Raw genomic sequence first — 26,108 nt, forward strand, 5'->3', positions numbered from 1 at the left:
GCAGATCTAGTCTTCAGCAGACAACATACCTCTTGGTTCCTCCACGGCTTTTGGTTTGGGAATGTACAGTAAGTCTTTGTAGGCACACACTCATCTACACAGGTTTTAATGAAGTCAGTAACAACTACAGCATACTCATCCAGGTTTGAAGATGAATCCCTGAATACAGTTCAGTCCACCGATTCAAAGCAATCCTGTAGGCACTCCTGTGCTTCCCTTGTCCATACCTTCTTGGTCCTCACCGGTGGTGCTGCAGTCTTCAGTCTCTGCCTCTACTCAGGGAGTAGAAGTACAGCCAGGTGATCAGAGCATGGGGATCTATCCACCTTAATGCATTTTAAGCCTCCATTATCTCCTCCCTGCTATTCTGTATGTGGTCCAAGACAACGCCACTCATTTCCTTAACTTCCATCATTTTCTTCACAGTAAAAACTTAAGAAAAACTTTAGAAATCACATAGATTTCCTTTGTTACACATGCATAGACATGCTGGTCTTTAAGGAGATCTAATCTTTCCCTAGATACTTTTATATACCTATCGAATCTCTTGGCATTTTGCTTGCCAACTTCTTCTCATATCTTCTTTTTGTTCTCCTAATTCCTTTCTTTAGTGCATTCCTACATTTCTTGCAGGCAACAGAGATTCACTAGTTCCCAACAGCTTATACACAACAGCTTATGCCTTCCCTCTTTTTCTAAACAAGAGCCTCAATGTCTCTTTAGTCAGCCAGGGTTCCCGAAACCTACCAGCCTTGCCTTCGACCTAATAGGAAGGTGCAGGCCCTGAAATCCTGACATCATACTTTTAAAGTCCTCACACGTGGCAGACTCCTTTTCCTGCAAACAATCTCACCCAATCGACCACACTGCTTGATCCCTCCTAACATCCCCAAAACTTGCTCTGCCCCAGTTCAAGGCCTTAAACAGAGAACCAGTGATACCCTCCTCCATAACTCTTTTAAAACTAATAGGATATGGTCACTAGACCCAAAGTTCTCAATGACAGACACCTCCACTACTTACCCTACCTCATTCCTCAGGAGGTGCTCCAGTGTTGCACCCTCTCTGGTAGGTCCCTCTATATATCGATCAAGGAAGCTTTCTTGGACATATTTTCACTATGGCTAGTCCAGTCAATATTAGGGAAAAAGGTCTGGTGTTTTCCTGACCTACATGACAAATAAACTCTTCTCAGGCTTCCAGCTGGGTACAGGTATCGATTATAACCAACATTTCATAGAAACATAGAAACATAGAAAATAGGTGCAGGAGTAGGCCATTCAGCCCTTCGAGCCTGCACCGCCATTTATTATGATCATGGCTGATCATCCAACTCAGAACTCTTCCCTCCATACCCCCTGATCCCCGTAGCCACAAAGGCCATATCTAACTCCCTCTTAAAAATAGCCAATGAACTGGCCTCAACTGTTTCCTGTGGCAGAGAATTCCACAGATTCACCACTCTCTGTGTGAAGAAGTTTTTCCTAATCTCGGTCCTAAAAGGCTTCCCCTTTATCCTCAAACTGTGACCCCTCGTTCTGGACTTCCCCAACATCGGGAACAATCTTCCTGCATCTAGCCTGTCCAATCCCTTTAGGATTTTATACGTTTCAATCAGATCCCCCCTCAATCTTCTAAATTCCAATGAGTACAAGCCCAGTTCATCCAGTCTTTCTTCATATGAAAGTCCTGCCATCCCAGGAATCAATCTGGTGAACCTTCTTTGTACTCCCTCTATGGCAAGGATGTCTTTCCTCAGATTAGCAGACCAAAACTGCACACAATACTCCAGGTGTTGTCTCACCAAGGCCTTGTACAACTGCAATAGTACCTCCCTGCTCCTGTACTCGAATTCTCTCGCTATAAATGCCAGCATACCATTTGCCTTTTTCACCGCCTGCTGTACCTGCATGCCCACTTTCAATGACTGGTGTATAATGACACCCAGGTCTCGTTGCACCTCCCCTTTTCCTAATCGGCCACCATTCAGATAATAATCTGTTTTCCTATTTTTGCCACCAAAGTGGATAACTTCACATTTATCCACATTAAATTGCATCTGCCATGAATTTGCCCACTCACCCAACCTATCCAAGTCACTCTGCATCCTCTTAGCATCCTCCTCACAGCTAACACTGCCGCCCAGCTTCGTGTCATCCGCAAACTTGGAGATGCTGCATTTAATTCCCTCATCCAAGTCATTAATATATATTGTAAACAACTGGGGTCCCAGCACTGAGCCTTGCGGTACCCCACTAGTCACTGCCTGCCATTCTGAAAAGGTCCCGTTTATTCCCACTCTTTGCTTCCTGTCTGCTAACCAATTCTCTATCCACATCAATACCTTACCCCCAATACTGTGTGCTTTAAGTTTGCACACTAATCTCCTGTGTGGGACCTTGTCAAAAGCCTTTTGAAAATCCAAATATACCACATCCACTGGTTCTCCCCTATCCACTCTACTAGTTACATCCTCAAAAAATTCCATGAGATTCGTCAGACATGATTTTCCTTTCACAAATCCATGCTGACTTTGTCCGATGATTTCACCGCTTTCCAAATGTGCTGTTATCACATCTTTGATAACTGACTCCAGCAGTTTCCCCACCACTGACGTTAGGCTAACCGGTCTATAATTCCCCGGTTTCTCTCTCCCTCCTTTTTTAAAAAGTGGGGTTACATTAGCCTCCCTCCAATCCTCAGGAACTAGTCCAGAATCTAACGAGTTTTGAAAAATTATCACTAATGCATCCACTATTTCTTGGGCTACTTCCTTAAGCAGACCATCTGGCCCTGGGGATTTATTTGCCTTTAATCCCTTCGATTTACCTAACACCACTTCCCTACTAACATGTATTTCCCTCAGTTCCTCCATCTCACTGGACCCTCTGTCCCCTACTATTTCTGGAAGATTATTTATGTCCTCCTTAGTGAAGACAGAACCAAAGTAATTATTCAATTGGTCTGCCATGTCCTTGGTCTCCATAATCAATTCACCTGTTTCTGTCTGTAGGGGACCTACATTTGTCTTTACCAGTCTTTTCCTTTTTACATATCTATAAAAGCTTTTACAGTCAGTTTTTATGTTCCCTGCCAGTTTTCTTTCATAATCTTTTTTCCCCTTCCTAATTAAGCCCTTTGTCCTCCTCTGCTGAACTCTGAATTTCTCCCAGTCCTCAGGTGAGCCACTTTTTCTGGCTAATTTGTATGCTTCTTCTTTGGAATTGATACTATCCCTAATTTCTCTTGTCAGCCACGGGTGCACTACCTTCCTTGATTTATTCTTTTGCCAAACTGGGATGAACAATTGTTGTAGTTCATCCATGCAACCTTTAAATGCTTGCCATTGCATATCCACCGTCAATCCTTTAAGTGTCATTTGCCAGTCTATCTCAGCTAATTCACGTCTCATACCTTCAAAGTTACCCCTCTTTAAGTTCAGAACCTTTGTTTCTGAATTAACTATGTCACTCTCCATCTTAATGAGGAATTCCACCATATTATGGTCACTCTTACCCAAGGGGCCTCTCACGACAAGATTGCTAATTAACCCTTCCTCATTGCTCAAAACCCAGTCTAGAATAGCCTGCTCTCTAGTTGGTTCCTCGACATGTTGGTTCAAAAAACCATCCCGCATACATTCCAAGAAATCCTCTTCCTCAGCACCTTTAACAATTTGGTTCACCCGATCTACATGTAGATTGAAGTCACCCATTATAACTGCTGTTCCTTTATTGCACACATTTCTAATTTCCTGTTTAATACCATCTCCGACCTCACTACTACTGTTAGGTGGCCTGTACACAACTCCCACCAGCGTTTTCTGCCCCTTGGTATTATTGCAAACTCTGCCATCTTCATGAGTTAAAATCTCCCATTAGTACTACCTTATTATGTATATAATCTGCACTTAAGAGAAAGGATTTTGCCTTTTTTACTTGGGATGCTCCCACTTGAAAGGCAAATTCGTTTTTTCCTGCTATCTCTACCATACCTCTATTCAGACACTGCCAGCTTGTATATTTAATACCCAATCTCATCTCCTCTGTCATGTCAGACAAAAGAAGATCAGATAGAATGGAAATTGCTCACAGATCTGAGGTAAATTTTGGCTAATTGGAAGTGTAGACCGGGGAAGTACAAGACTTGACTTTTATTGTGCGAGTAGCAGACCGTGTCCTGATCTTTTGACAACATTCCCAACAGATTTTACGGAAGGGAATGGTTGTACTGGTTACTTTATCATGTTTGATAAAGATGAACTTTTGATTTTCCAATCCATCTCACATGGTCCCTTGCACTTTAGTTGCCTGCCCGCACTGCACTTTTCCCTGCAAGAGTAGCTCTATATTCTGCCTTGTTGTTTTCACCTTTCGTACTCCTGTTTGGAATGATCTGACTGGATGGCATGAAAACAAAGCTCTTCACTGTATCTCAGTACGTGTGACAGTAGTAAACTAACTCCCAATAAAATAACCAAAGTCACCTCCAAAGGATTCCTGCACCTTTCCCGGGACTGCCATCACCCATCTCATTCTGGCCTTCTCCTATAATCAATGGCAAGTTACTCACTATTTCTTGAGTGATCTACCCCTTTGCACCTTCCAGGTGGTCATGCGTCAGCAACTTTTGCCTAGATTTATCAATAAGTACTTTAAAAGACCTGTCCAACATGGGGATTGGTGCCTACATCACGCACTCAGGTAGCCTTACCATTGAGTTTATTGTTCTCAACCTGCAAAAGGAAGATACAAAAACTCGAAGCTTACAGGAACTAATGTATCATCAGCTGAGATACAGTTGGAGTACAGGAAGACACAGGTAGGTGAGAGGAGGGGAGAAGATGGGCCATAAGTTTGGAGTTTGCAGAAGTGTAGTGAGAGAAGCATTGTGAAAGGAGAGCAGAGGATTTTGCACTCAATAAGTTCTTGGTGAAAAGTGTGTGAATTGTTCTCAAATGTTTCCCTCATACAGTAAGGTGGTCTCTTGGCCTCAGAGTGTGACTTGTTAGGATCTGTACTCTATTGTCTAGTTATTGCACAGTACTTCATTGCACAAATATTGCACTGTACTTTCTCTGTAGTTGTTGCACTTCCCTCTGCAGTCTGTGGTGGTAATTGCCATGTAATATTTCAGTGCACTGAAATATGAACAGTATACGAGACAAGCTTTTCACATGAGACCATAATAGACCAACACCAATTCCAATTCCATGGTCATTGTTGTGTTTGGTAGGGGTTATAGTGTGAGCAACAGAATACTGAATTTCGGTCAATATCTTGCCTGCTGAATGCCCTTGGATTCTTCAGCTACATTCTTTCTCTCATTCTCCTTTTTCTCCCTCTATCCCTCTGACTATACCCCTTGTCCATCCTCTGGGTTTCCCCCCTCCCCCTTTTCCTTCTCCCTGGGCCTCCTGTCCCATGATCCTCTCATATTCCCTTTGCCAATCACCTGTCCAGCTCTTGGCTCCATCCCTCCCCCTCCTGTCTTCTTCTATCATTTTGGATCTCCCCCTCCCCCTCCCACTTTCAAATCTCTTATTAGCTCTTCCTTCAGTTAGTCCTGATGAAGGGTCTCAGCCTGAAACGTCGACTGTACCTCTTCCTAAAGATGCTGCCTGGCCTGCTGCGTTCACCAGCAATTTTGATGTGTGTTGCCTGGATCCTGATTGTTCCTTGTGTTTTGTACCACCAAACAAAAAGACTGGACTAGTGATGCAAACTCGTGTGTGTGTGTGTGTGTGTGTGTGTGTGTGTGTGTGTGTGTGTGTGTGTGTGTGTGTGTGTGTGTGTGTGTACGTGCGCCTGTGGCTGTTTATAACTATGTACATGTGTGTGTGTGTGTGTGTGTGTGTGTGTGTGTGTGTGTGTGTGTGTGTGTTGGGGAGTCATGTGTCTGTGTTTCTGTGTTGGGAGCTGTGTGTGTGTGTTGGGGAGTCATGTGTCATGTCTGTGTGTTTCTGTGTTGGGGGCTGTGTGTGTGTCTTTTGGGGGGTTGTGTGGGAGGGGTTGGTCACAGCTGGGCTCCAGCATCCTGTACCCCAATCCCATTGTCTCATCAAGTTCCCGATGACCATGCTTCTTCGCTGACACGCCTGTGAGTTGTCCAGCGACAATTTATCACATTAAAGACACAATAATATTATCACAGTCCTGTGTTAGTCATTCTCAGATAGAGCACTCGTTCGGGATGCTGTGTCTGTCCTCACCCCCCATTGGTACAGAAACAGGATAAGAGCCAGCTGCTGGGGTTGCTGCCAATTGGTATTCAGTGACTTGGAGTGTGTGTGTGCACGGAATGGGAGAGAACCAGCTCAGGCGTCATTGTGCCGTTTAGCCTGGGGGCAGGCACAGCACGGAGGATGTGATAAAAGAGAGCTAGCTACTGGCGGGCATGGGACTAATCACCAAGAGCCTTTGGGACTACTAAAACCAGCAAGAGTGCGTGAAGAAAGTCCAGTGCCAAATGAACTCTCCCGTTTGTTTACGTTCCTTCCATTGACACTTAACTGACTGTAGATTCTGCACTGCGGCATTCTGTACAATCTGCACAGCGGAAATAACTTTACTGAATATTTTCCTGCTTCTGTGACCCTAGTGAGTAAGAGCAATGTACAAGTTACCGAGTGATGGGACTGGGGGTTGGGGGGGGGGGGCGTAGTTTGATAGTCAGCAGGTATGCACACTTTGCAATACAATTCAATTACACCCGTACAAGGTAAGTTAGCTTTCTCTGCCAGAGAGGTTCTCAGGTTAATGACGCTTTGACAACATCCATACAGGGAAAGGACGGAGTACGTTGGGCATGTGTGTCTGGAATGTACGAGGGAACGTTTGCCAAGCAAGGTGAAGACGATCCTGCTATTAACTACGAGGGGATAGGTGGGAAGAAGGTCCTTGAGGATGGGCCAGTTCCCACTGCTGTTGACAAAATGACCAAGTCCCTTACAGGCAGTGGTGGGAATTGAACCGGGGTCACCGGTCCTGAAAAGCATTGTGCTAACCACTACGCTACTGTGCCACTGTCCCCACTGCAGAATTTGTTATGCTTAAGGTTTATGAAGGAAGTTTTTTTTACGCCAAGACTGAGTGATGCCTGAAATCCACCTCCAGGAGATGCAGATACAACACAGTGCCGTTACTCAGACATATGAACCGATGGAACAGAAGGATATAGGCCATGTGCAGGCAGATTTACACTTCAAGTTGGCAAATAGATCAGGGCTAAGCACTTGGGCCCATGAACTTTTGATGCCAGTCCATAAGACCATAAGATATAGGAGCCATTCGGCCCATCGAGTCTGCTCCGCCATTTCACCACGGCTGATCCATTTTCCCTCTCAGCCCCAATCTCATGCCTTTGCCCCGTATCCCTTCATGCCCTGACCAATCGAGCACCTACCAATCTCTGTCTTAAACACACCCAAGGACTTGACCTTCATCTGTGCCAACAAATTCTACAGATTCACCACTCTCTGGTTAAAGAGAGTCCCTCTTCATCTCCGTTCTAAAAGGACACCCCTCTATTCTCAGGCTGTGTCCTCTGGTCTTAGGTTCCCCCGCCATCAAATCAAAAAGCACGTTTTGTAATTCCGTGTTGATAAAATAAAATGGAAGCATGCGGATAATCGTCCATGCACTGACCCTGCCATGTACGGTGACCCTCTGGTCAGCAAACGCCGAGTTACTGAGCTCTCGGGAATCCAAAGTGTCCAGAAAAGCAAAGTCATGTTTTGAATTATCTTAAGCACCTTCGGGAGATTCATTTGTAGTTCAGTCATGGGTTTGGGCAATGGTGGCGTGCTCAAGACTGGTCTTTGTGAAACAAGACTTATTTCACTCAGTCAGAGATCACTTTGTTACCCACTTTGGACTAACTGAAGTGATTTTCCAGAATGTGACGTGGGATGAAATGAATTAATCTCAGCTTTGCCAGAGGCATGATGTCCCAAAAATAAACGTTCGAATTATTTTGAAAGAACACCAGCTGTTACTTGACCATATCACCCAGCATAATTTTATCTTTACCCTGCTATCTTGCAGGTGTCACTGAACAGTGATAAGGAACTGAAACCTTTGTTGATTTTCTCTGGCTCCTGCCTTGGTTGACATCAGATGTGCTCAATGTTGGCAGCAGGAAGGGCAAGTACCTCCATTTCTGATCTCGTGGTTCACTAACCTTTGTCAATTAAGCTACGGGTGAGTTGTTTATTTTGATATAAATATGATAGTACACGTGGGAAACAGATGCAGTTTGGTTAATCTTTACCTGGGGTGAGATTTAAATTTGAATCATTAACCAGTGTGATTTGTGCTAAGCACCGTTAACTGTTCGCAAACGTTTTGCAGACCATTTCTCTGCACACTTATCGATAACAAGCAATAAAACTCAAGGCGCCCACTATAGATAGCAACTGGAACTTGCTGAACTATAGACGATTACAAAACAGAAATGGGGATTTTATGACAGTTTTCACAAGACCCATCTCCGGAATATAGTCCATAGCAGCTGGTACTTTTTCTTTAAGAGCTCAGTCTTCCTCGGGGATGTGGGTATCACATGAAAGATCGCCATTTATTGCCTCAGATGGTGGTGCTGTGAGCCGCTCCTTAATCCACTGCAGTCCTGGAGAAGATTCCCACAGAAGCTGCCAAGGGGAAGGTTGGGGTTGGTGCCTGGATTTAGACTGATCTACCCCAAGTGAGGACTGGATTTCAAATGATGTACCCCAAGTGAGGACTGGAGAGAAATCTGTAGGTGCAAAGTTTTTTCTTGCACCAGATGTCCTTGACTTTGTCTGTGGAAAATCTCATGGCTTGTCGGGGTGCTGTTAGCGTAGCCCACCTGAGTTACCGTATTTGAATGTCAGCAGGACCAAGGAATCGACTGTGGCCTTCAGGAAGGGGAAGTTTGAAGAAAACACGCCACTCCTCGTTGAAGGGCCTCATTGGAAAGGGTGAGCAGCTTCTAATTCCTGGGTGTCAGCACCTCAGAGACCCAGTCCTGGGCCCAGGATATTGGCGTTACCACGAAGAAGGCATGCCAGCAGCTATACATCATTCGGAACGCAAGAGATTCTGCAAGTGTTGGAAATCTAGAGCAACACACACAAAATGCTGGAACTCAGCAGGTCAGGCAGCATTGATGGAGGGCAATAAACAGTCGATGTTTCTGGCGGAGACCCTTCATCAAGAATTGGTCATTAGTACACTCAGAGGCCACTTTTTTAGGTACACCTATATACCTGCTGGTTAATGCAAATACTGTATCTAATCAGCCAATCATGTGGCAGCAACTCAATGTGTAAAAGCTTGCTGACATGGCCAAGAGGTTCAGTTGTTATTCAGAGCAAACATCAGAACGGGGAAGAAATGTGATCTAAGTGATTTTGACTGTGGAATAATTGTTGGTGCCAGACGGTGGGGGCGGGTGGAGGGGGGGGAGGTTGACTATCTCAGAAACTGCTGATCTCCTGGGATTTTCATACACAACAGTCTCTACAGTTTACAGAGAATGGTGCAAAGAAACAAAAAACATCCAGTGAGCAGCAGCTCTTTGGGCAAAAGCACCTTCTTTTTGTTTTAATACTTTATTTTCAAGATTTTCAAAAACCAATGAAATCAACAAGAAAGTACCAGCTCTGACATGTATAAAAATGAAATAAGCAAAAAAAAAAGAAAGCGACATAACATTAGAGGGATGCCTATTGTACAAAGTGCTCAAAAATACTAAACATTAAATCTCAAATGAGGGCCATGAGAAATCAGCTGGGGGGAAACTGCTCATCCGCCCCCGGCCTCGTCCGGGTAGGCAAGAAATGGATCCCAGATAGCCGAAAATGCTTCAATTGAATTGGTTCTCAAGAACCTAAGTTTCTCCATCTGTATGACTGAGATCATATCAGCCATCCATCTCCGAAAGGAAGGGGGAGGCAAAAGCACCTTCTTAATGAGAAAAGTCAGAGGAGAATGACCAGACCAGTTCAAGGTGACAGTAATTCAAGTAACCACCTGTTACAACAGTGGTGTGCAGAAGAGCATCCCTGAACGCACAACACATCGAACTGTGAAGTGGTTGGGCCACAGCAACAGAAAACCATGAAACATACATGCAGTAGCCACTTTATTAGGTACGGGAGGTTGAGGAGATTTGGTACGTCACCAAAGGCTCCAGCAAGTCTCTACAGATATACTGTGGTGAACATTCGCACGGGTTGCTTCACTGCCTGGTGGAGAGGCTTCACTGCACACAATGAAAGAGGCTGCAGATGGTTCCGGACTTAGCCAGCTCCATCACAGGTACAACCCTCCCCACCGCCGAGGACATCTTCAAAAGGCTGAGCCATAACAAGATGACATTCATCATTAAGGACTCTCGCCACCCAGAAAATGCCCTCTTATCAGTACTATCATCAGGGAGGAGGCACAGAAGCCCGAAGACCCAAACTCAATGTTATAGGAACAACTTCTTCCCTCTGCCATCAAATGTATGAGCAGTCCATGAACCTATGAACACTACTACCTCAATATTTCTCTTTTGCACTAGGAATTTTTCTTATTGTAACTTGTAGAAATTTTTTATACCTTGTAATGTACCGGTGCCACAAAATAACAAATTTCACAGCATACATCAGTATTAATAACCAGATTGCGAATCAGTAAGTGGTACACCTTGCAATCACAACATTGCCTGTGGTGGAAGCAATGGATATTTTGGTACCAGTTCAGTGGGCAGCTTTGTCCTCGACTGTGGCACAAGAGGGCTGCGGGTGCTGCGGGCGAGCTGGAGCAAAAAATAAACTGCAGGAAGAGCACAGCGGGTCAGGCTGCATCTGTGGAGGCAGAATGGTAGTCGATGATTCGGGCCGGCACTGGTAGTGCCGACACAGCCAGTACACAGAGGTGAGGCAGGTAGAGTGAGGCAGGGTCTGGCAGGTGATAGGTGGAACCAGATGAGGAGGGGTGTTGGGCAGGTTGACTCCAGTGGGGGACGGGAAGGCGAGTCGAGGGATAAAGGCTGGACAGTGAGAAGTGGAGCCACAAGAGACTGCAGATGCCAGAACCTGGTAAGTAAGATTCAGGATTGCTTAAAGTGATTTCCAGTACACAAGTGTAAAGGAGAATGAAATAATTTTTACTCCCAATCTAATGCAGCACAAAAAAATGCAATAAGAGAAAGAACAAAATAATAATAAAGAAACATAATTAATATTAATACATAAGGTAACTTATATACATAGATTGATTGTGTGTCCATAAAGTGACACTAGGTTCTATAGTCTCTGTTTATCAGGTGACTCTGACAGGAAATGATAAAGTGGTGGTGGTGGGGGTGTGGATGGGTGGGTTAGTGGGTGGAGGTGTTGATCAGCCTTACTGCCTGGGCAGAGTAGCTGTTTCTGAGTCTGGTGGTCCTGTTGTGGGTGCTACCTAGCCTCCTGCTTGATGGGAGTGGGACAAACAGTCCATGAGCAGGGAGGGTGAGATACTCAGTGATGTTACTGGCCCTTTTCCCGTACCTTTCTGTTTATATGTCCTTGAAGGCAGGTAGGCTAGCGAAGGACGATGATTATTGGTACCAACTGCCCACTGCGTGTTATTTCAACTCCTGTCCCCATTCCCACAATGATCTGTCCGTCCCCAGGCCTCTCCACACTCCTGTTCCCATTCCCACACTGATCTATCTGTCCCCAGGCCTCTCCACACTCCTGTTCCCATTCCCACACTGATCTCTCTGTCCCCAGGCCTCTCCACACTCCTGTTCCCATTCCACACTGATCTATCTGTCTCCAGGCCTCTCCACACTCCTGTTCCCATTCCCACACTGATCTATCTGTCCCCAGGCCTCTTCACATTCCTGTTCCCATTCCCACACTGATCTATCTGTCCTCCAGTCTGTCCACACTCCTGTTCCCATTCCCACACTGATCTATCTGTCCCCAGTCCTCTCCACATTCCTGTTCCCATTCCCACACTGATCTATCTGTCCTCCAGCCTGTCCACACTCCTGTTCCCATTCCCACACTGATCTATCTGTCCCCAGTCCTCTCCACATTCCTGTTCCCATTCCCACACTGATCTATCTGTCCTCCAGCCTGTCCACACTCCTGTTCCCATTCCCACACTGATCTATCTGTCCCCAGTCCTCTCCACACTCCTGTTCCCATTCCCACACTGATCTATCTGTCCCCAGTCCTCTCCACACTCCTGTTCCCATTCCCACACTGATCTAGCTGTCTTCCAGCCTCTCCACATTTCCTGTTCCCATTCCCACACTGACCTGTCTGTCCTCAGGCCTCTCTACAATCCTGTTCCCATTCCCACACTGACCTGTCTGTCCCCAGGCCTCTCTACAATTCTGTTCCCATTCCCATTCCCACACTGATCTATCTGTCCCCAGGCCTCTCCACACTCCTGTTCCCATTCCCACACTGACCTGTCTGTCCCCAGGCCTCTCCACTGCTTGAGTGAGGCTAAGCACAACTAGAGAGACAGCACCTCATTATTTGCCTAGTTAGTCCATAACCCAGTCGTACGAAAATTGAATTTGCCGATTACAGGGGACCAATGCCCCTTGTGATTCTTTCACCCTTCTTCTGGTCCACACAGTTTCTATATCCACCCCATCTCTTTCTCCAGCCACCATTACCCAGTCTGGTCCCCCTCCACCACTGGTTCCATTGGCCCATCATTGCCCCATTTCACCTGGTTTCACTTATCACATTCCACATCTGCAGTCCCTTCCACTGACCATCTTCCAGACTCTGCCTCTATCCCCCCACCACCCAGCTCCCTCTGCCCCCATTTTTCTCTCACCTCTCTCCACCTATCACCCATCAGCTGCTCCCAGCCCCATCCCTCCATCTTCCCAACCTGGCTCCACAGGCCCATTGTCTCTCTCCTCACATATATCTGCCAGCTCCTACTTCACATCCCCCTCTCCTCTCTCTACGGGCTAACCCCCAATTCCCTCTTTGTCCCGATGTGGTGAGGGGTCTCAAGTTGAAATGTCGCCCATCCTTCTGCCTCCATAGATGCTGCCTGACCCACTGAGTTGTCGGGGATGGTGTTTACCTTCCGAAGAAGTGTTGAGGCTGTAAGTGGAGAGTATTCCAAACAACTCCTGATTGGTGTTCTGTAGGTTATTTTAACGGCAAGAACCAGGTATTTGGATTGAGTGGGATGTTAACATTTTTAAGCCTAATTGACCGTGTTTCAGACTTAAGATTCATCACATTACTTCCAAATTTCTTGACCAGAATTTCTCGCAACACCTTAGAAATTTTACCCCCGTAAGGAAAGGAGCAATTGAAATACTAATGCTTAAACATTGAAAGATTCAAGTCCTTACCTACATAAACATTATTACCAATAGGTTTGATTGTCACTGGACTTATCTTGGGCCTTTCAGTTGGAGGCGGCTCATAGGTATCTCCGTCCTCAGATCCGTAAGTCTGAAATGAAGTACAACAGGATCCCTGTTAAGTTTTCTCCCCATCATCTTATCACAACTGCAGTCCTTGAACGTTTACCACTCAGAAAAGCCAAAGGCTTCTCAGTTTGGCATCTCATCAGAAAGGCAGGCAGTCCCAACAGTGCAGCATTCCCTCGGCAGTACACAGAGTACCAGCCAAGATCTGAACCGCCCCTTCATCTGCAGTGGAATTGGCATTGGAGCAGTTCTTGTCAGGTCACCTGGAAGCTAGGTGACATAGAAACATCACGGCTTCTATTTTATAAACTGTTAATCAGCAAAAAGCTTGATAAGATATTTTATTACACCCTCTCAGAAATCCCATTATGATAGTAACCCCCTTGTTTGCTAGAGAAATTGTGGAAATCAAAATGCAAACCATTATCATATTTTCTGGGAATGCCCCGTTATCAAAGACTGTTGGAGTGGGATACAAGACATTTTTTAATGTGAAATTCCCTTTGAGAGTAAGACCATATATTTTGGGTATATACCTCAAGAATGGCTGAAAAAAGATAAATATTTAACGAATCTACTGCTGGTGGCTGGTAAAAAGACCCTTACCAGGAAATGGTTATCACAGGAGAGCCCAACTTTAAATGTATGGATGGAAATTACAATGGACATTTACAAAATGGAGAAGATAACAGCATCTGTTAATCATAAGTTGGAACAATTTTATTCATGCTGGAAAAAATGGTTTAACTACATAACACCTCATAGGCCTGATCTTATTCTCACAAGTCAATGAACATGTTGTAAAACAAGATCACTCTCTACTCTGTACATAGCTTTCTTCTTTCGATTGTTCTTTCTTTCCTCTCCCTTCTATAAGTGCATACAGTACTTCAGATAAATATTATGTGGAGATTTGTGACAAATATGATTATATGATATAGATGTACAGTATCTGAAATACATCTTATGGAAATGTTTGTTTGATGATGAAATTCAATAAAAAATAAATTACAAAAAAAAGCTACTTCTACATATCCATTACAACTTATCTTCTCTAATTGGCAAATCTAAATCCATTTCTGCCTCAACATTTTTATTCTTCTACCCTTTTGCACTTTAGCCAAAGTAAGCTGGGAAACACTTATGATCAACAGGAGCTCAGCAGGCTAGGCAGAATCAATGGGAAAGAGTAAAGAGACAACGTTTTGGGCTGAGACCCTTCTCCAGTCCTGATGGAGGGTCTCAGCCTGAAACGTCGACTGTTTATCCTCTGTAGATGCTGCCTGGCCTGCTGAGTTCCTCCAGCACTTTGTGTGTGTGGCTTGGATTGCCAACAACACTCACAACACGCTGGAGGAATTCAGCAGGTCGGGCAGTATCCATGGAAAAAGATCAGTCGACGTTTCGGGCCAGAACCCTTCGTCCTGACAAAGGGTTCCGGCCCGAAACGTCGACCGATCTTTTTCCACGGATGCTGCCCAACCTGCTGAGTTCCTCCAGCATGTTGTGAGTGTTGCTTTGACCCCAGCATCTGCAGATTATCTTGTGTTTTGGATTGCCAGCATCTGCAGATTTTCTTGTCTTTGTGCTACCATCAACAGGAAGTAAATACAATTTTATTACAAACTATTTTGGCTCACGACTGTTCCCAAAATTGAGGTCAAACAGATAAAGGTGACTTAATCTTAAACACCACGCTGCCATTTGAAGGGCAATGAATATAATCTCAGAGCCAGCCAATAGAAAGATCGTTATGGATGAGAACCCAGTGCCGTTGGCATATTTCAGAAGGTCAAAATTTTACCCATATTTCTCCCTTCAGAAAATTTGCTGTTTCGAGTATTTTTGGTTTTCTAAAATCTATAGAACTTTGTTTTTTTTGAGTCTTTACTTTGCCTCTGCTAACAGTGGAAAGAAACTTGCTTTAGCAGACAGCATTCCCTGTCCTGTCGGAGGTAAGGCTCTGCATTTGTGGCAGTGCAGTTATTCACACTCAGTGGCCACTTTATTAGCACCACCTGTCCACCTGCTCGTTAATGCAAATGTCTAATCAGCCAATCATGTGGCAGCAACTCAATGTATTAAAGCATGCAGACTTGGTCAAGAGGTTCAGTTGTCATTCAGACCAACCATCAGGATGGGGTGGAAATGTGATCTAAGTGATTTTGCCCATGGAATGATTCTTGGTGCCAGATGGGGTGATTTGAGTATCTCAGAAACTGCTGATTTCCTGGGATTATCATGCACACGTTTACAGAGAATGGCACGATAACTCAAAAAAAAACCAAATGAGCAAAAATTCCCCGTTAATGCAAGAGGTCAAAGGAGAATGGCCAAACTGGTTCAATCTGACAGTAACTCAAGAATCCATGCATTACAACAGGGTGGACAGAAAATCATCCATGAGTGCCCAACATATTGAACATTGACCTGGACAGGCTACAGCAGCAGAAGGCCATGAACATACAGGAGGTACCCAATAAAGTGGGCACTATGTGTAGATAGCATTGTCTCAACTGCATGAGTGGGTGCTGCTGAGAATTTTCTTATTCTCTGTATCCGCCCAGCGTCTTTATGTAGTCTGTCATGCAACCGCAGCAGCACACTGGATAACTTCTATTTGTCTTATCCCTTCCTTCTACTGCAAAGAATTTATAAACAGATTCAAATTTTTGTCATGCAAATGAAGCATGAGAAAGAGACTGATATTTAGCAGTGACTGGTATGCTGGGCTATTCCACAATGTCCACTACTTACTGCACCAACAGACAGGCCCAATGGGCCTTTCACAGTCAATAAAATACCTTCAGCAGTTTAGGCAGGCTGAACAGAATGGTCTAAAGCTCTAAAAACAAAATCCTGTGGGTTTATGCAAACTGAGGAGGGGTGAGAGGGGATCCAGAATGGGAAATGGAAAATGAGTGAAGTTGGAGGGGGAGGAAATTGCCAGAAGTTAGCAAAATTGGTGTTCTTGCCTCCCAGTTGGAGGCTACCCAAACAGAATATGAGGTGATGCTCCTCCAGCCTGATTTGGCTCATTGTGGCAGTAGTGGAGGCCATGGACTGACATGTTGGAATGGGGTTGGAAGTTGAGTTGAAACGTGTAGCCACAAGGATATCCTGCACGTTGCAACGATGGAGCAAAGGTGTTTGGCAAAGCGCGACACCAATCCGCGTCAAGTCTCACCAGTGGAGAGGAGGCCGAGCTTAATGATATCTTTCCTAGAACAAAAGCTGTACACAGTACACCAGATGCTGCCTCACCAACGTTCTGATCCGTTGCAATAGAACCTTCCAATAATGGGGGCAAACACAGAACTTCTGCTAAAGAGAGCGCAGTTGAGGAATTTGAGTGAGGAATGGACCGAAATAGGCTAATGGGAATTCATAACAAAATGCTTGGTGCATTAGGAAGCCTTCCAGGAAATCTGGTTTGATTATCAAGGAATGCAATGGAGTCCAATTTTATTACAAATTATTTTGGCTCACGACTGTTCCCAAAATTGAGGTGAAGAAGATGAAGGTGAGTGAATCTTAAGCACTGTACTGCCATTTGAAGAGCAATGAATATATTATCATAGCCAGCCAGTGGTAAGACCATTATGAATGGGAACCCAGTACCATTGGCACATTCCAGAAAGTTAAACTCAGCACAGGGCTCTGGCTGGTGCTTGGACATCATGCTTTCTGTATGAAAGTGGTGACCAGTTCTGTGCACTGTTGTAATGTTTGACACCTGCTGAAAAATCCATTCCAAATTCATGCATGATTAGCTTGCTAAAATATGAATTATATCTGCAAAGGCTGTCACAGTAATTCAGAAATTATTCCTTCTTCTGCAGCCCTCTATTTCTTCCGCCTAACGCCTTCCAACTTCTCACTTCATTTCCCCCTCTTCACCCACCCACTTTCCCCCTCACCTGGTCTCACCTATTGCCTGCCAGATATCCTCTTTCCCCTCCCCCCCCCGCCTCCTTATTCTGGCTACTGCCCCCTTCCTTTCCAGTCCTGATGAAGGGTCTCAGCCCTAAACTTTGGCTGTTTATTCTCCTCTCTAGATGCTGCCTGACGTGCTGAGTTTCTCCAGCATTTTGTGTGTTTTGCTCTGGATTTCCAGCATTTGCAGAATCTGTTGTTTTCAGGAATAGGTCCCCCAACCCTGATATTCTCACAGGATGACAGTGTTTGTGCTCTCACCCCTGTTATTCCAATATCTGTTGGGTTAAAGCATATCAAAAACATTAAATGTCTTGAAGCTGTGTAGGCACAGTGTAAATTTTTTTTCTTTCTCTGATGATAAAAAGTTACATAAAGTTGGTTGGTGGATTGGGTAGAGGGAAGTTTTGGAACTTGACACAAAAGGAAGCAATGAAATAATTATAACAGATTCCTTTTGATAAAGTATAGTTTTGCATTTTTCAAGGAACTATAAACATAAGCATATACTTAAAACAAAATACTTACCAACTCATTGTCAGACAAAGTTCTTTCCACTTGTTGGTCTATTATCAAAATGCAATATGTTAAAAATTAAAGTAAAAATGAAAAAGAGCTGAGAATTGACAGTAAGCCATTCAACAGCAGCATTTATATTACTGAGAAACTGGTTCCATCCATGAGAATTTCAATATTGATAACATACAGCGGTAGATCAGATTAAAAGCCCCAAGATGTTGCCTTTGAAAGGTCCAATCTCTTTGTCATTCTTTGCACAAATCTGTCGTAACAATTTACATTTGATTCCGTCTGTCAATTTATATAAGTATTGTTAGATTAGGGTGTATGATTTTAATTCTACAAGCACTTACCTTGCAGTTTAGCTTTCCTATGCTTGCTTATAATTTTTATATAATCACCATATAATTGTTCAGTGAATGTTATAGTAATTGTACTACAGTATAACTGTTCATAGCTGTATTTTCTCAAAGCCACTCAGATTTTCTGCAGCAGGTGTCACACTACTTAATAGGCTACTTAATGGGTTAATTGTTATCACTGGAATGTTGCTTCTTCTGAAGAGGGGATGACCACTACCCCTTTGTCTTTTCTTTGTTCTTGCAACACTTAATAGAACAGCCATAACCGCCAAGTTTTAGGCCTCACTCTCGACTTCCGAAGAAACTCCGGGTCAGTGTCACCAGATCCAAGAGTATGTTGCTGACTAGTAATCCGCACTAGCGATCCAACAATGCAAGAACAAATCCCTGTACAATGGCTGGGGAGTTTAAATTTCTTTAATTAAATAATTTGGAATAACAAGCATGATGTTAGGGATGTTAAGCTATCCTGATGACTGTCATAGTAACCTGTCTAGTTCATTAATGTTTATTGTGGGAGGAAGTGTGCTCTGTTCTCCCTGTTCAGTCTAAGTCCAATGAGTCTAACTAAATTGCCCTCTTTTAAGGGTAATTAAGGTTCCATAAAAGGATTTTTAAAATGCACCAGTGTGTCAGCCATGAGTAACAATTGGTTTGGCCAAAAAGGGAACCCTCAATGAGGGGATCCCTCACATCTCATCACCAATCATTGAGCCCCCTTCTCCAGTACAATGCAGGGGGAAACTCTATGACAGGGGTCCCACCCTTTGGTTATGCCATGAACTTAACCGAGGGATCCATGGACCCTTGCTCTAGGGTGTGAGTCTCACCAGTTCAATGAAAAATTGCAGTTGTGGAGGAACTGTTGCAAGGTGCCACAGGGTAAGAAGGAAAAATACTTCATTTTAAGAGCACCAGCAAAGAAATGCAGCCTCATCAGAAGATCATCAAAGCACAGGAGGGGAGGCCATGGAGTTCCTGCCTCCTTTGCTGCTGAACAAGGGGAGCACCATGTGAATTCCTGACACAGGATGGTCACTGTCTGCTGTACGGTACAGTACGGTCATGGCAAAGCCTCAGCAGGCTGCCCAGGTCTCTCACCTCTACCTTCGTGGAAATTCAGCAGAATCACGGAATGTTACACTCACCCCAATGCCACTGGGCTGTCTCTGTATAAATACACTATTTTCCAGCCTGTTCTTTCCCCATGGTACAACGAATTTTCCAAAGCACTGAACCAATTTGTTTCCAAAAGTCCTGCTGTGTCACATTTCACCATCCTTGGGGGGGGCAGGGGGGGCGGCGTTGCATTCCTGGTTCTAACCTCCCTTTGCGTTTCCACACTTCACCTCAGATTCTTGTCTGCCATGTTTCTTTAAATCTGCAGCCTCTGAACACCAGCTTTGGGGTTTCATTTCCTTATTAACGACAGAACTGTCACAGAGTTCAACCCTTGATACATGGAGGAAACAACCATTTTAGCACGGAGATTCAGTTTCTCGCGGGCATACTCACTAAATCCACAAAAGAATAATGACCATAATAGACTCAATGAGAGGACAGCCAACTTGGGCGTTCAACCAGTGTGCAAATACAAAAATAAATAAACAAACAAACAAACAAGCAATAAGTACTGAGAACATGAGATGAAGGGTCCTTGAAAGTAAGTCCATAGGTTATGGGAGCAGTCCAGCGATGGGGCAAGTGAAGTTATCTCGTTCACTCAGGTGTGAATTTCTTAATTTACTTCAATGAACATCATTCTGGTCCTGGAACCTGAAATATCCTTCAAGGATCAGGTATTTTTGCCATATATGTGTACACATATCAGGAGTTTGCTGTGGTGTGCTGGTGTGTTGTTGCAACATAAACAACAACATTGAACAGTTATAAAGAACAAAGAATTATATAAAATAAAGTTAGAAATACGGATTATATGGAAATATGCATTATAGAAAGTGGCTTAAAGTATTTACAGAGCAGTGCAGTGACTGAGGTAATAGATAGAGGGTGTAGGAGGGGCTAATGAGAATAGTTGATCAAATTAACTGCTTGGGGGAAGAAACTTCTCAGATGACTTGACATTTTTGCTTTAATAACCTGTAGCACTTTCCAGAAGGGAGCTTTTGGAAAAGGCAGCTTTCCAGTTTGCAGAACAGGAAGAATCTAGACAGGCTAAATAGGCAAAGAGGCTTCCTTCATTCTTGTGAGCACATTCTTCTATGTGTGGGCTTTATTGTCTGTCTTCCGGTTTAAGATGGCACTACCAAAGGCAAGCAACAGCTCACCGGTAGTTCGAAAGTCAAGGAATTTGACTTAAAATATTATTAGTAACACCTTTTCTGAAGTAAATTGTGGCAAATTATCTCTGCAAACAATGAAGAGGCGAGCGAAGGCGAAGCTGATTGGAGGGATGAGCCGTGCGGGTGCTTTGCAAAGTCGAACAGGTTCGGGAAGGGGTCACAGATGGAGTTGGAGTGAGCGGTTTGGAGAGGTGGAGGAGTTTCGATGATCGTCCAACTAAGCCAGGTGCAAGGTTGGATTGCTCTAGGCACCAAGCTGATTTGGAGGAGTCAAGAACGGCTTCAGGTTGGGTGGCGGGGTCTAGGCGCAGAGCATATTGCCGCAGTGGGACCCCAATCCTGTTGCAAAGCACAATCCACTGTTTGGACAATTTAAATGCCAGCCCAGATAGACTGGAAAGGCAGGATGTCGGAACCAGAGACGAGGGTGGGGCTGTTTTCGCACTGATGCTGTGAGACTGCCCCGGCCGCTGTGCTTCACGTCTGCGAGCTTCGCGGCGATTTGCCCCGCTAATATGATGAACTGAGACTGAGGCTTTGGGCCTACTCTGGGCTGCTCCAGGGATTTGGATGTAAGGACCCAATTTGGTTCGGAATGCTGTTGTCTGCTTCAATTCTCTACGTGATTTGTGTTATTTCTCTTCCTCTGTTCATTGGGTGTTGGTCTGTTTTTTAAATTGGGTTCTTTCAGGTTTCTTGCTTTGTGGCTGCCTGTAAGCAGACAAATCTCAAGGTTGTATAATATATACACACTTTGACAATAAATGTACTTTGAGAATTTGAATCTTTAGTTGCCCCTGAGCTCACAAGGCAGTTTGAGACAATCACAAGAATGCATTGTCAAGTCACATATACGCCAGCCCAGGTATTGACAGCAGATTTCCTTCCCAGAGGGATTTTCAACAACAGTCTAGTAGGGATTACCATTACCAATGTTGGCCTTTTGTGTTAGATATTCTAAATTATATTTAAATTGCCTATTGGCTTTAGTGAGACTTGAAATCATGTCTCTGGATCAATGGACTGGATTACCAGTTGCATGTCCAGAAATTTAGCTTCAGAAGAGCTGCCTGGGGTTAATAAGACCCAACCACTGAAAACTGGATAGTCAATGGTAATTTGCAGAAGGCCTTTCTACATCCCTGTAGTTAGCCTGACTACAATGTTCCCCAATCATGGTCTTCAAAGTTCAAAGTAAATTTATTATCAAAGTACATATACGCCACCCTGAGATTCATTTTCTTGCAGGCATACTCAATAAATCCAATAACCATAATAGAATCAATGAAACACCCCACCAACAGGGCCAACAACCAGTGTGAAAAAAGAAACAACAAACTGTGTAAGTACAAAAAGGAAGAAAATAATGATGATAATAATAATAGGAAATAACCAATAAATATTGAGAACATGAGATGGAAAATCCTTGAAAGTGAGTCCAAGGCTGTGGGAACAGTTCAGCGATGGGGCAAGTGATGTTGAGTGAAGTTATCCCCTCTGGTTCTAAAGCCTGATGGTTGAGAGGTGATAGCTGTTCCTGAACCTGGTGATGTGAGTCCTGAGGCTCCTGGACCTTCTTCCTGATGGCAGCAGCTAGAAAAGAGCATCATTTGGGAGGTTGTGCCCCTGGTGATGGATGCTGCTTTCCTGCAACAGTGCTTCATGTAGATGTGCTCAGTGCTGGAGAGGGCTCTACCCGTGATGGACTGGGCTATATTCACTACTTTTTGTAGGATTTTCCATTCAAGGGCATTGGTGTTTCTGTGCCAGACTGTGATGCAGCCGGTCAATATACTCTCCACCACACACCTATAAAAGTTGGTCAAAGTTTTAGATGTCATGACAAATCTTTGCAAGCTCCTAAGGAAGTAGAGACACTGCTCTGCTTTCTTCGTAATTGCACTGGCATGCTGGGCCCCGGACTGGTCCTCTGAAATGATAATACTGTCGAATTTAAAGTCACTGACCCCCTCCACCTCTGATCCTCCAATAAGAACAGGCTCATTGACCTCTGGTATCCCCCTCCTAAAGTCAGTCAGCCTCTTGGTCTTGCTGACATTGAGTAAGAGGGTGTTGTGACACCACTCAGCCGATTTTCGATCTCCCTCCTATACGCTGATTCATCAACACCTTTGATTTGGCCAGCGACATTGGTGTCGTCAGTAAATATGGCATTGAAGCTGTGCTTAGCCTCATAGTCATAAGTACAAAGCCATTAACTGTAGTAAAGTTAATTTCTCAGTTTACTTACTGGGTCTTTTGGGTCGAGCAGGCAATGGAGGAGCAATACCAGACCTGTGGGACATAGCAGAACATTGGTTTTAGTATTGGTATTAGTTTATTGTTGACACAGGTACCAAGACCCAGCAAAAAAGCTTCTCTTGCATTCCGTTCACACAGATCATAAACTATGCACTGAGGTAGAATGCAGAGCAAAGTGTAACAGCTACAGAGAAAGTGCAGAAACAATAAGGTGCAAGAACATAACGAGGTATATTGTGAGGTCAAGAGTCCACTTTTTCATTCAAGAGGTCCATTCAATTGTCTGATAACAGCAGGATGGAAGCTGCCCTTGAACCTGGTGGGTCTTGTCAAAGTATAACGTTCTTTAGAGAATTAACGGCAAAGATGGTGGAGTAACCGGAGAGTCTACCTGCTTGGGTTCAGCAAATTATTTCTTTATGGGCCCCAGAAGACTGTGTGCCTTCATGTACCTGCAGAGGGAAGTGTGTCATTCACCTTACATTTATCAAACTGTGCCAGTGAGTTCTGACAAAGAGTCTCCAACCTGTTGGCTCCTCTTCCCACAGATGTGGCCAGACCAGCTGAAGATTTACAGCACTCTCTTCTGTACACTAATTTTTGCCTGATGTACACTGCACACAATACTTCCCCATAGGGAGTTCAGTAAGAGCAGTTACATACACGTTATGCAGGAGGCCCTACGTTGTCCGAGGTTGACCACGGATGTTGCATCCTATCTGTCTGCATAAGCTAGAACAGTACGATATGGAGAGCAAACTGCTGACCATGTACAGGCTCCCTCTCTGCCCTCTGCATGCAGCTGATGAATCCAAAGAAACGATGAAGACCGATACAGCTTGTCTGTCAGTGTTGAACTCAATGTTGGACTGTCTTAGGGACTCCAGTTCTGGATTTTTGAATGCGTGACTGAGGAGTTGGTGCAGGGAGCAGGGTTTTAGATTTTTAGAACATTGGGATCTCTTCTGGGGAAGGTGGGACCTGTACAGATTGGATGGGTTGCACCTGAACTCGAGGGGGAGCAATATCCTTGCAGGTAGGTTTGCTAGCATGGTTCGGGAGGGTTTAAACTAATTTGCGAGAGGGATGGGACCCAGAGCAATAGAGCAGTGAAAGAAGTACATGGAGTAAAGCCAGATCTAACATACAGAGAGGCTTTGAGGAAAGAGAAGCAGAATAAACAGTGTGAAGACAGTAAGGTAGAAGGGCTGAAATGTGTGTACCTCAATGCAAGAAGCATCAGGAGCAAAGGTGATGAACTGAGAGCTTGGATACAAACATGGAATTATGATGTAGTGGCCATTACAGAGACTTGACTGGCACCAGGGCAGGAATGGATTCTCAATATTCCTGGATTCAGTGCTTTAAAAGGGATAGAGAGGGCGGAAAAAGGGGAGGAGGGGTGGCATTACTAGTCAGGGATACTATTACAGCTACAGAAAGGGTGGGTAATGTAGCAGGATCCTCTTTTGAGTCAATATAGGTGGAAGTCAGGAAGAGGAAGGGAGCAGTTACTCTACTGGGGGTATTCTATAGGCCCCCTGGTAGCAGCAGAGATACCGAGGAGCAGATTGGGAGGCAGATTTTGGAAAGGTGCAAAAATAACAGGGTTGTTATCATGGGTGACTTTAACTTCCCTAATATTGATTGGCACCTGATTAGTTCCAAGGGTTTAGATGGGGCAGAGTTTGTTAAGTGTGTCCAGGAAGGATTCCTGTCACAGTATGTGAACAGGCTGACTAGGGGGAATGCCATACTAGATCCAGTTCTAGGTAATGAACCGGGTCAGGTCACAGATCTCTCAGTGGGTGAGCATCTGGGGGACAGTGACCACCGCTCCCTGGCCTTTAGCATTATAATGGAAAAGGATAGAATCAGAGAGGACAGGAAAATTTTTAATTGGGGAAAGGCAAATTATGAGGCTATAAGGCTAGAACTTGCAGGTGTGAATTGGGATGATGTTTTTGCAGGGAAGTGTACTATGGACGTGTGGTCAATGTTTAGAGATCTCTTGCGGGATGTTAGGGATAAATTTGTCCCAATGAGGAAGATAAAGAATGGTAGGGTGAAGGAACCATGGGTGACAAGTGAGGTGGAAAATCTAGTCAGGTGGAAGATGGCAGCATAAATGAGATTTAGGAAGCAAGGATCAGATGGCTCTATTGAGGAATATAGGGAAGCAAGAAGGGAGCTTAAGAAGGGACTGAGAAGAGCAAGAAGGGAGCATGAGAAGGCCTTGGCCAGTAGGGTAAAGGAAAACCCCAAGGCATTCTTCAATTATGTGAAGAAAAAAAGGATGACAGGAGTGAAGGTAGGACTGATTGGAGATAAAGGTGGGAAGATGTGCCTGGAGGCTGTGGAAGTGAGCGAGGTCCTCAATGAATACTTCTCTTCGGTATTCACCAATGAGAGGGAACTTGATGATGGTGAGGACAATATGAGTGAGGTTGATGTTCTGGAGCATGTTGATATTAAGGGAGAGGAGGAGTTAGAGTTGTTAAAATACATTAGGACAGATAAGTCCCCGGGGCCTGACGGAATATTCCCCAGGCTGCTCCACGAGGCAAGAGAAGAGATTGCTGAGCCTCTGGCTAGGATCTTCATGTCCTCGTTGTCCACGGGAATGGTACCGGAGGATTGGAGGGAGGTGAATGTTGTCCCCTTGTTCAAAAAAGGTAGTAGGGATAATCTGGGTAATTATAGACCAGTGAGCCTTATGTCTGTGGTGGGAAAGCTGTAGGAAAAGATTCTTAGAGATAGGATCTATAGGCATTTAGAGAATCATGGTCTGATCAGGGACAGTCAGCATGGCTTTGTGAAGGGCAGATCGTGTCTAACAAGCCTGATAGAGTTCTTTGAGGAGGTGACCAGGCATATAGATGAGGGTAGTGCAGTGGATGTGATCTATATGGATTTTAGTAAGACATTTGACAAGGTTCCACACGGTAGGCTTATTCAGAAAGTTAGAAGGCATGGGATCCAGGGAGGTTTGGCCAGGTGGATTCAGAATTGGCTTGCCTGCAGAAGGCAGAGGGTCGTGGTGGAGGGAATACATTCAGATTGGAGGATTGTGACTAGTGGTGTCCCACAAGGATCTGTTCTGGGATCTCTACTTCTCGTGATTTTTATTAACGACCTGGATGTGGGGGTAGAAGGGTGGGTTGGCAAGTTTGCAGACGACACAAAAGTTGGTGGTGTTGTAGATAGTGCAGAGGATTGTCAAAGATTGCAGAGAGACATTGATAGGATGCAGGAGTGGGCTGAGAAGTGGCAGATGGAGTTCAACCCGGAG

The 26,108-nt window shown here is 44.5% G+C and overlaps 1 protein-coding gene across 1 annotated transcript in view; it reads right to left on the minus strand.

Annotated features, from left to right (window-relative positions):
- LOC140201776 (SH2 domain-containing protein 6-like) overlaps window positions 1–26,108 on the minus strand; it is a 59,102-nt gene that overhangs the window by 28,426 nt on the left and 4,568 nt on the right. The window contains exons 2-4 of the mRNA XM_072266423.1: window positions 22,806–22,849; window positions 17,899–17,936; window positions 13,354–13,456 (exon numbers count right to left, since the gene is read on the minus strand). Of these exons, the coding sequence (XP_072122524.1) occupies window positions 13,354–13,456; window positions 17,899–17,936; window positions 22,806–22,849 (185 nt within the window). The remainder of the gene's footprint in view (window positions 1–13,353; window positions 13,457–17,898; window positions 17,937–22,805; window positions 22,850–26,108) is intronic.

The sequence above is a fragment of the Mobula birostris genome, chromosome 8 (assembly GCF_030028105.1).
Source record: "Mobula birostris isolate sMobBir1 chromosome 8, sMobBir1.hap1, whole genome shotgun sequence".
In the NCBI taxonomy this organism is placed as follows: Eukaryota; Metazoa; Chordata; class Chondrichthyes; order Myliobatiformes; family Myliobatidae; genus Mobula; species Mobula birostris.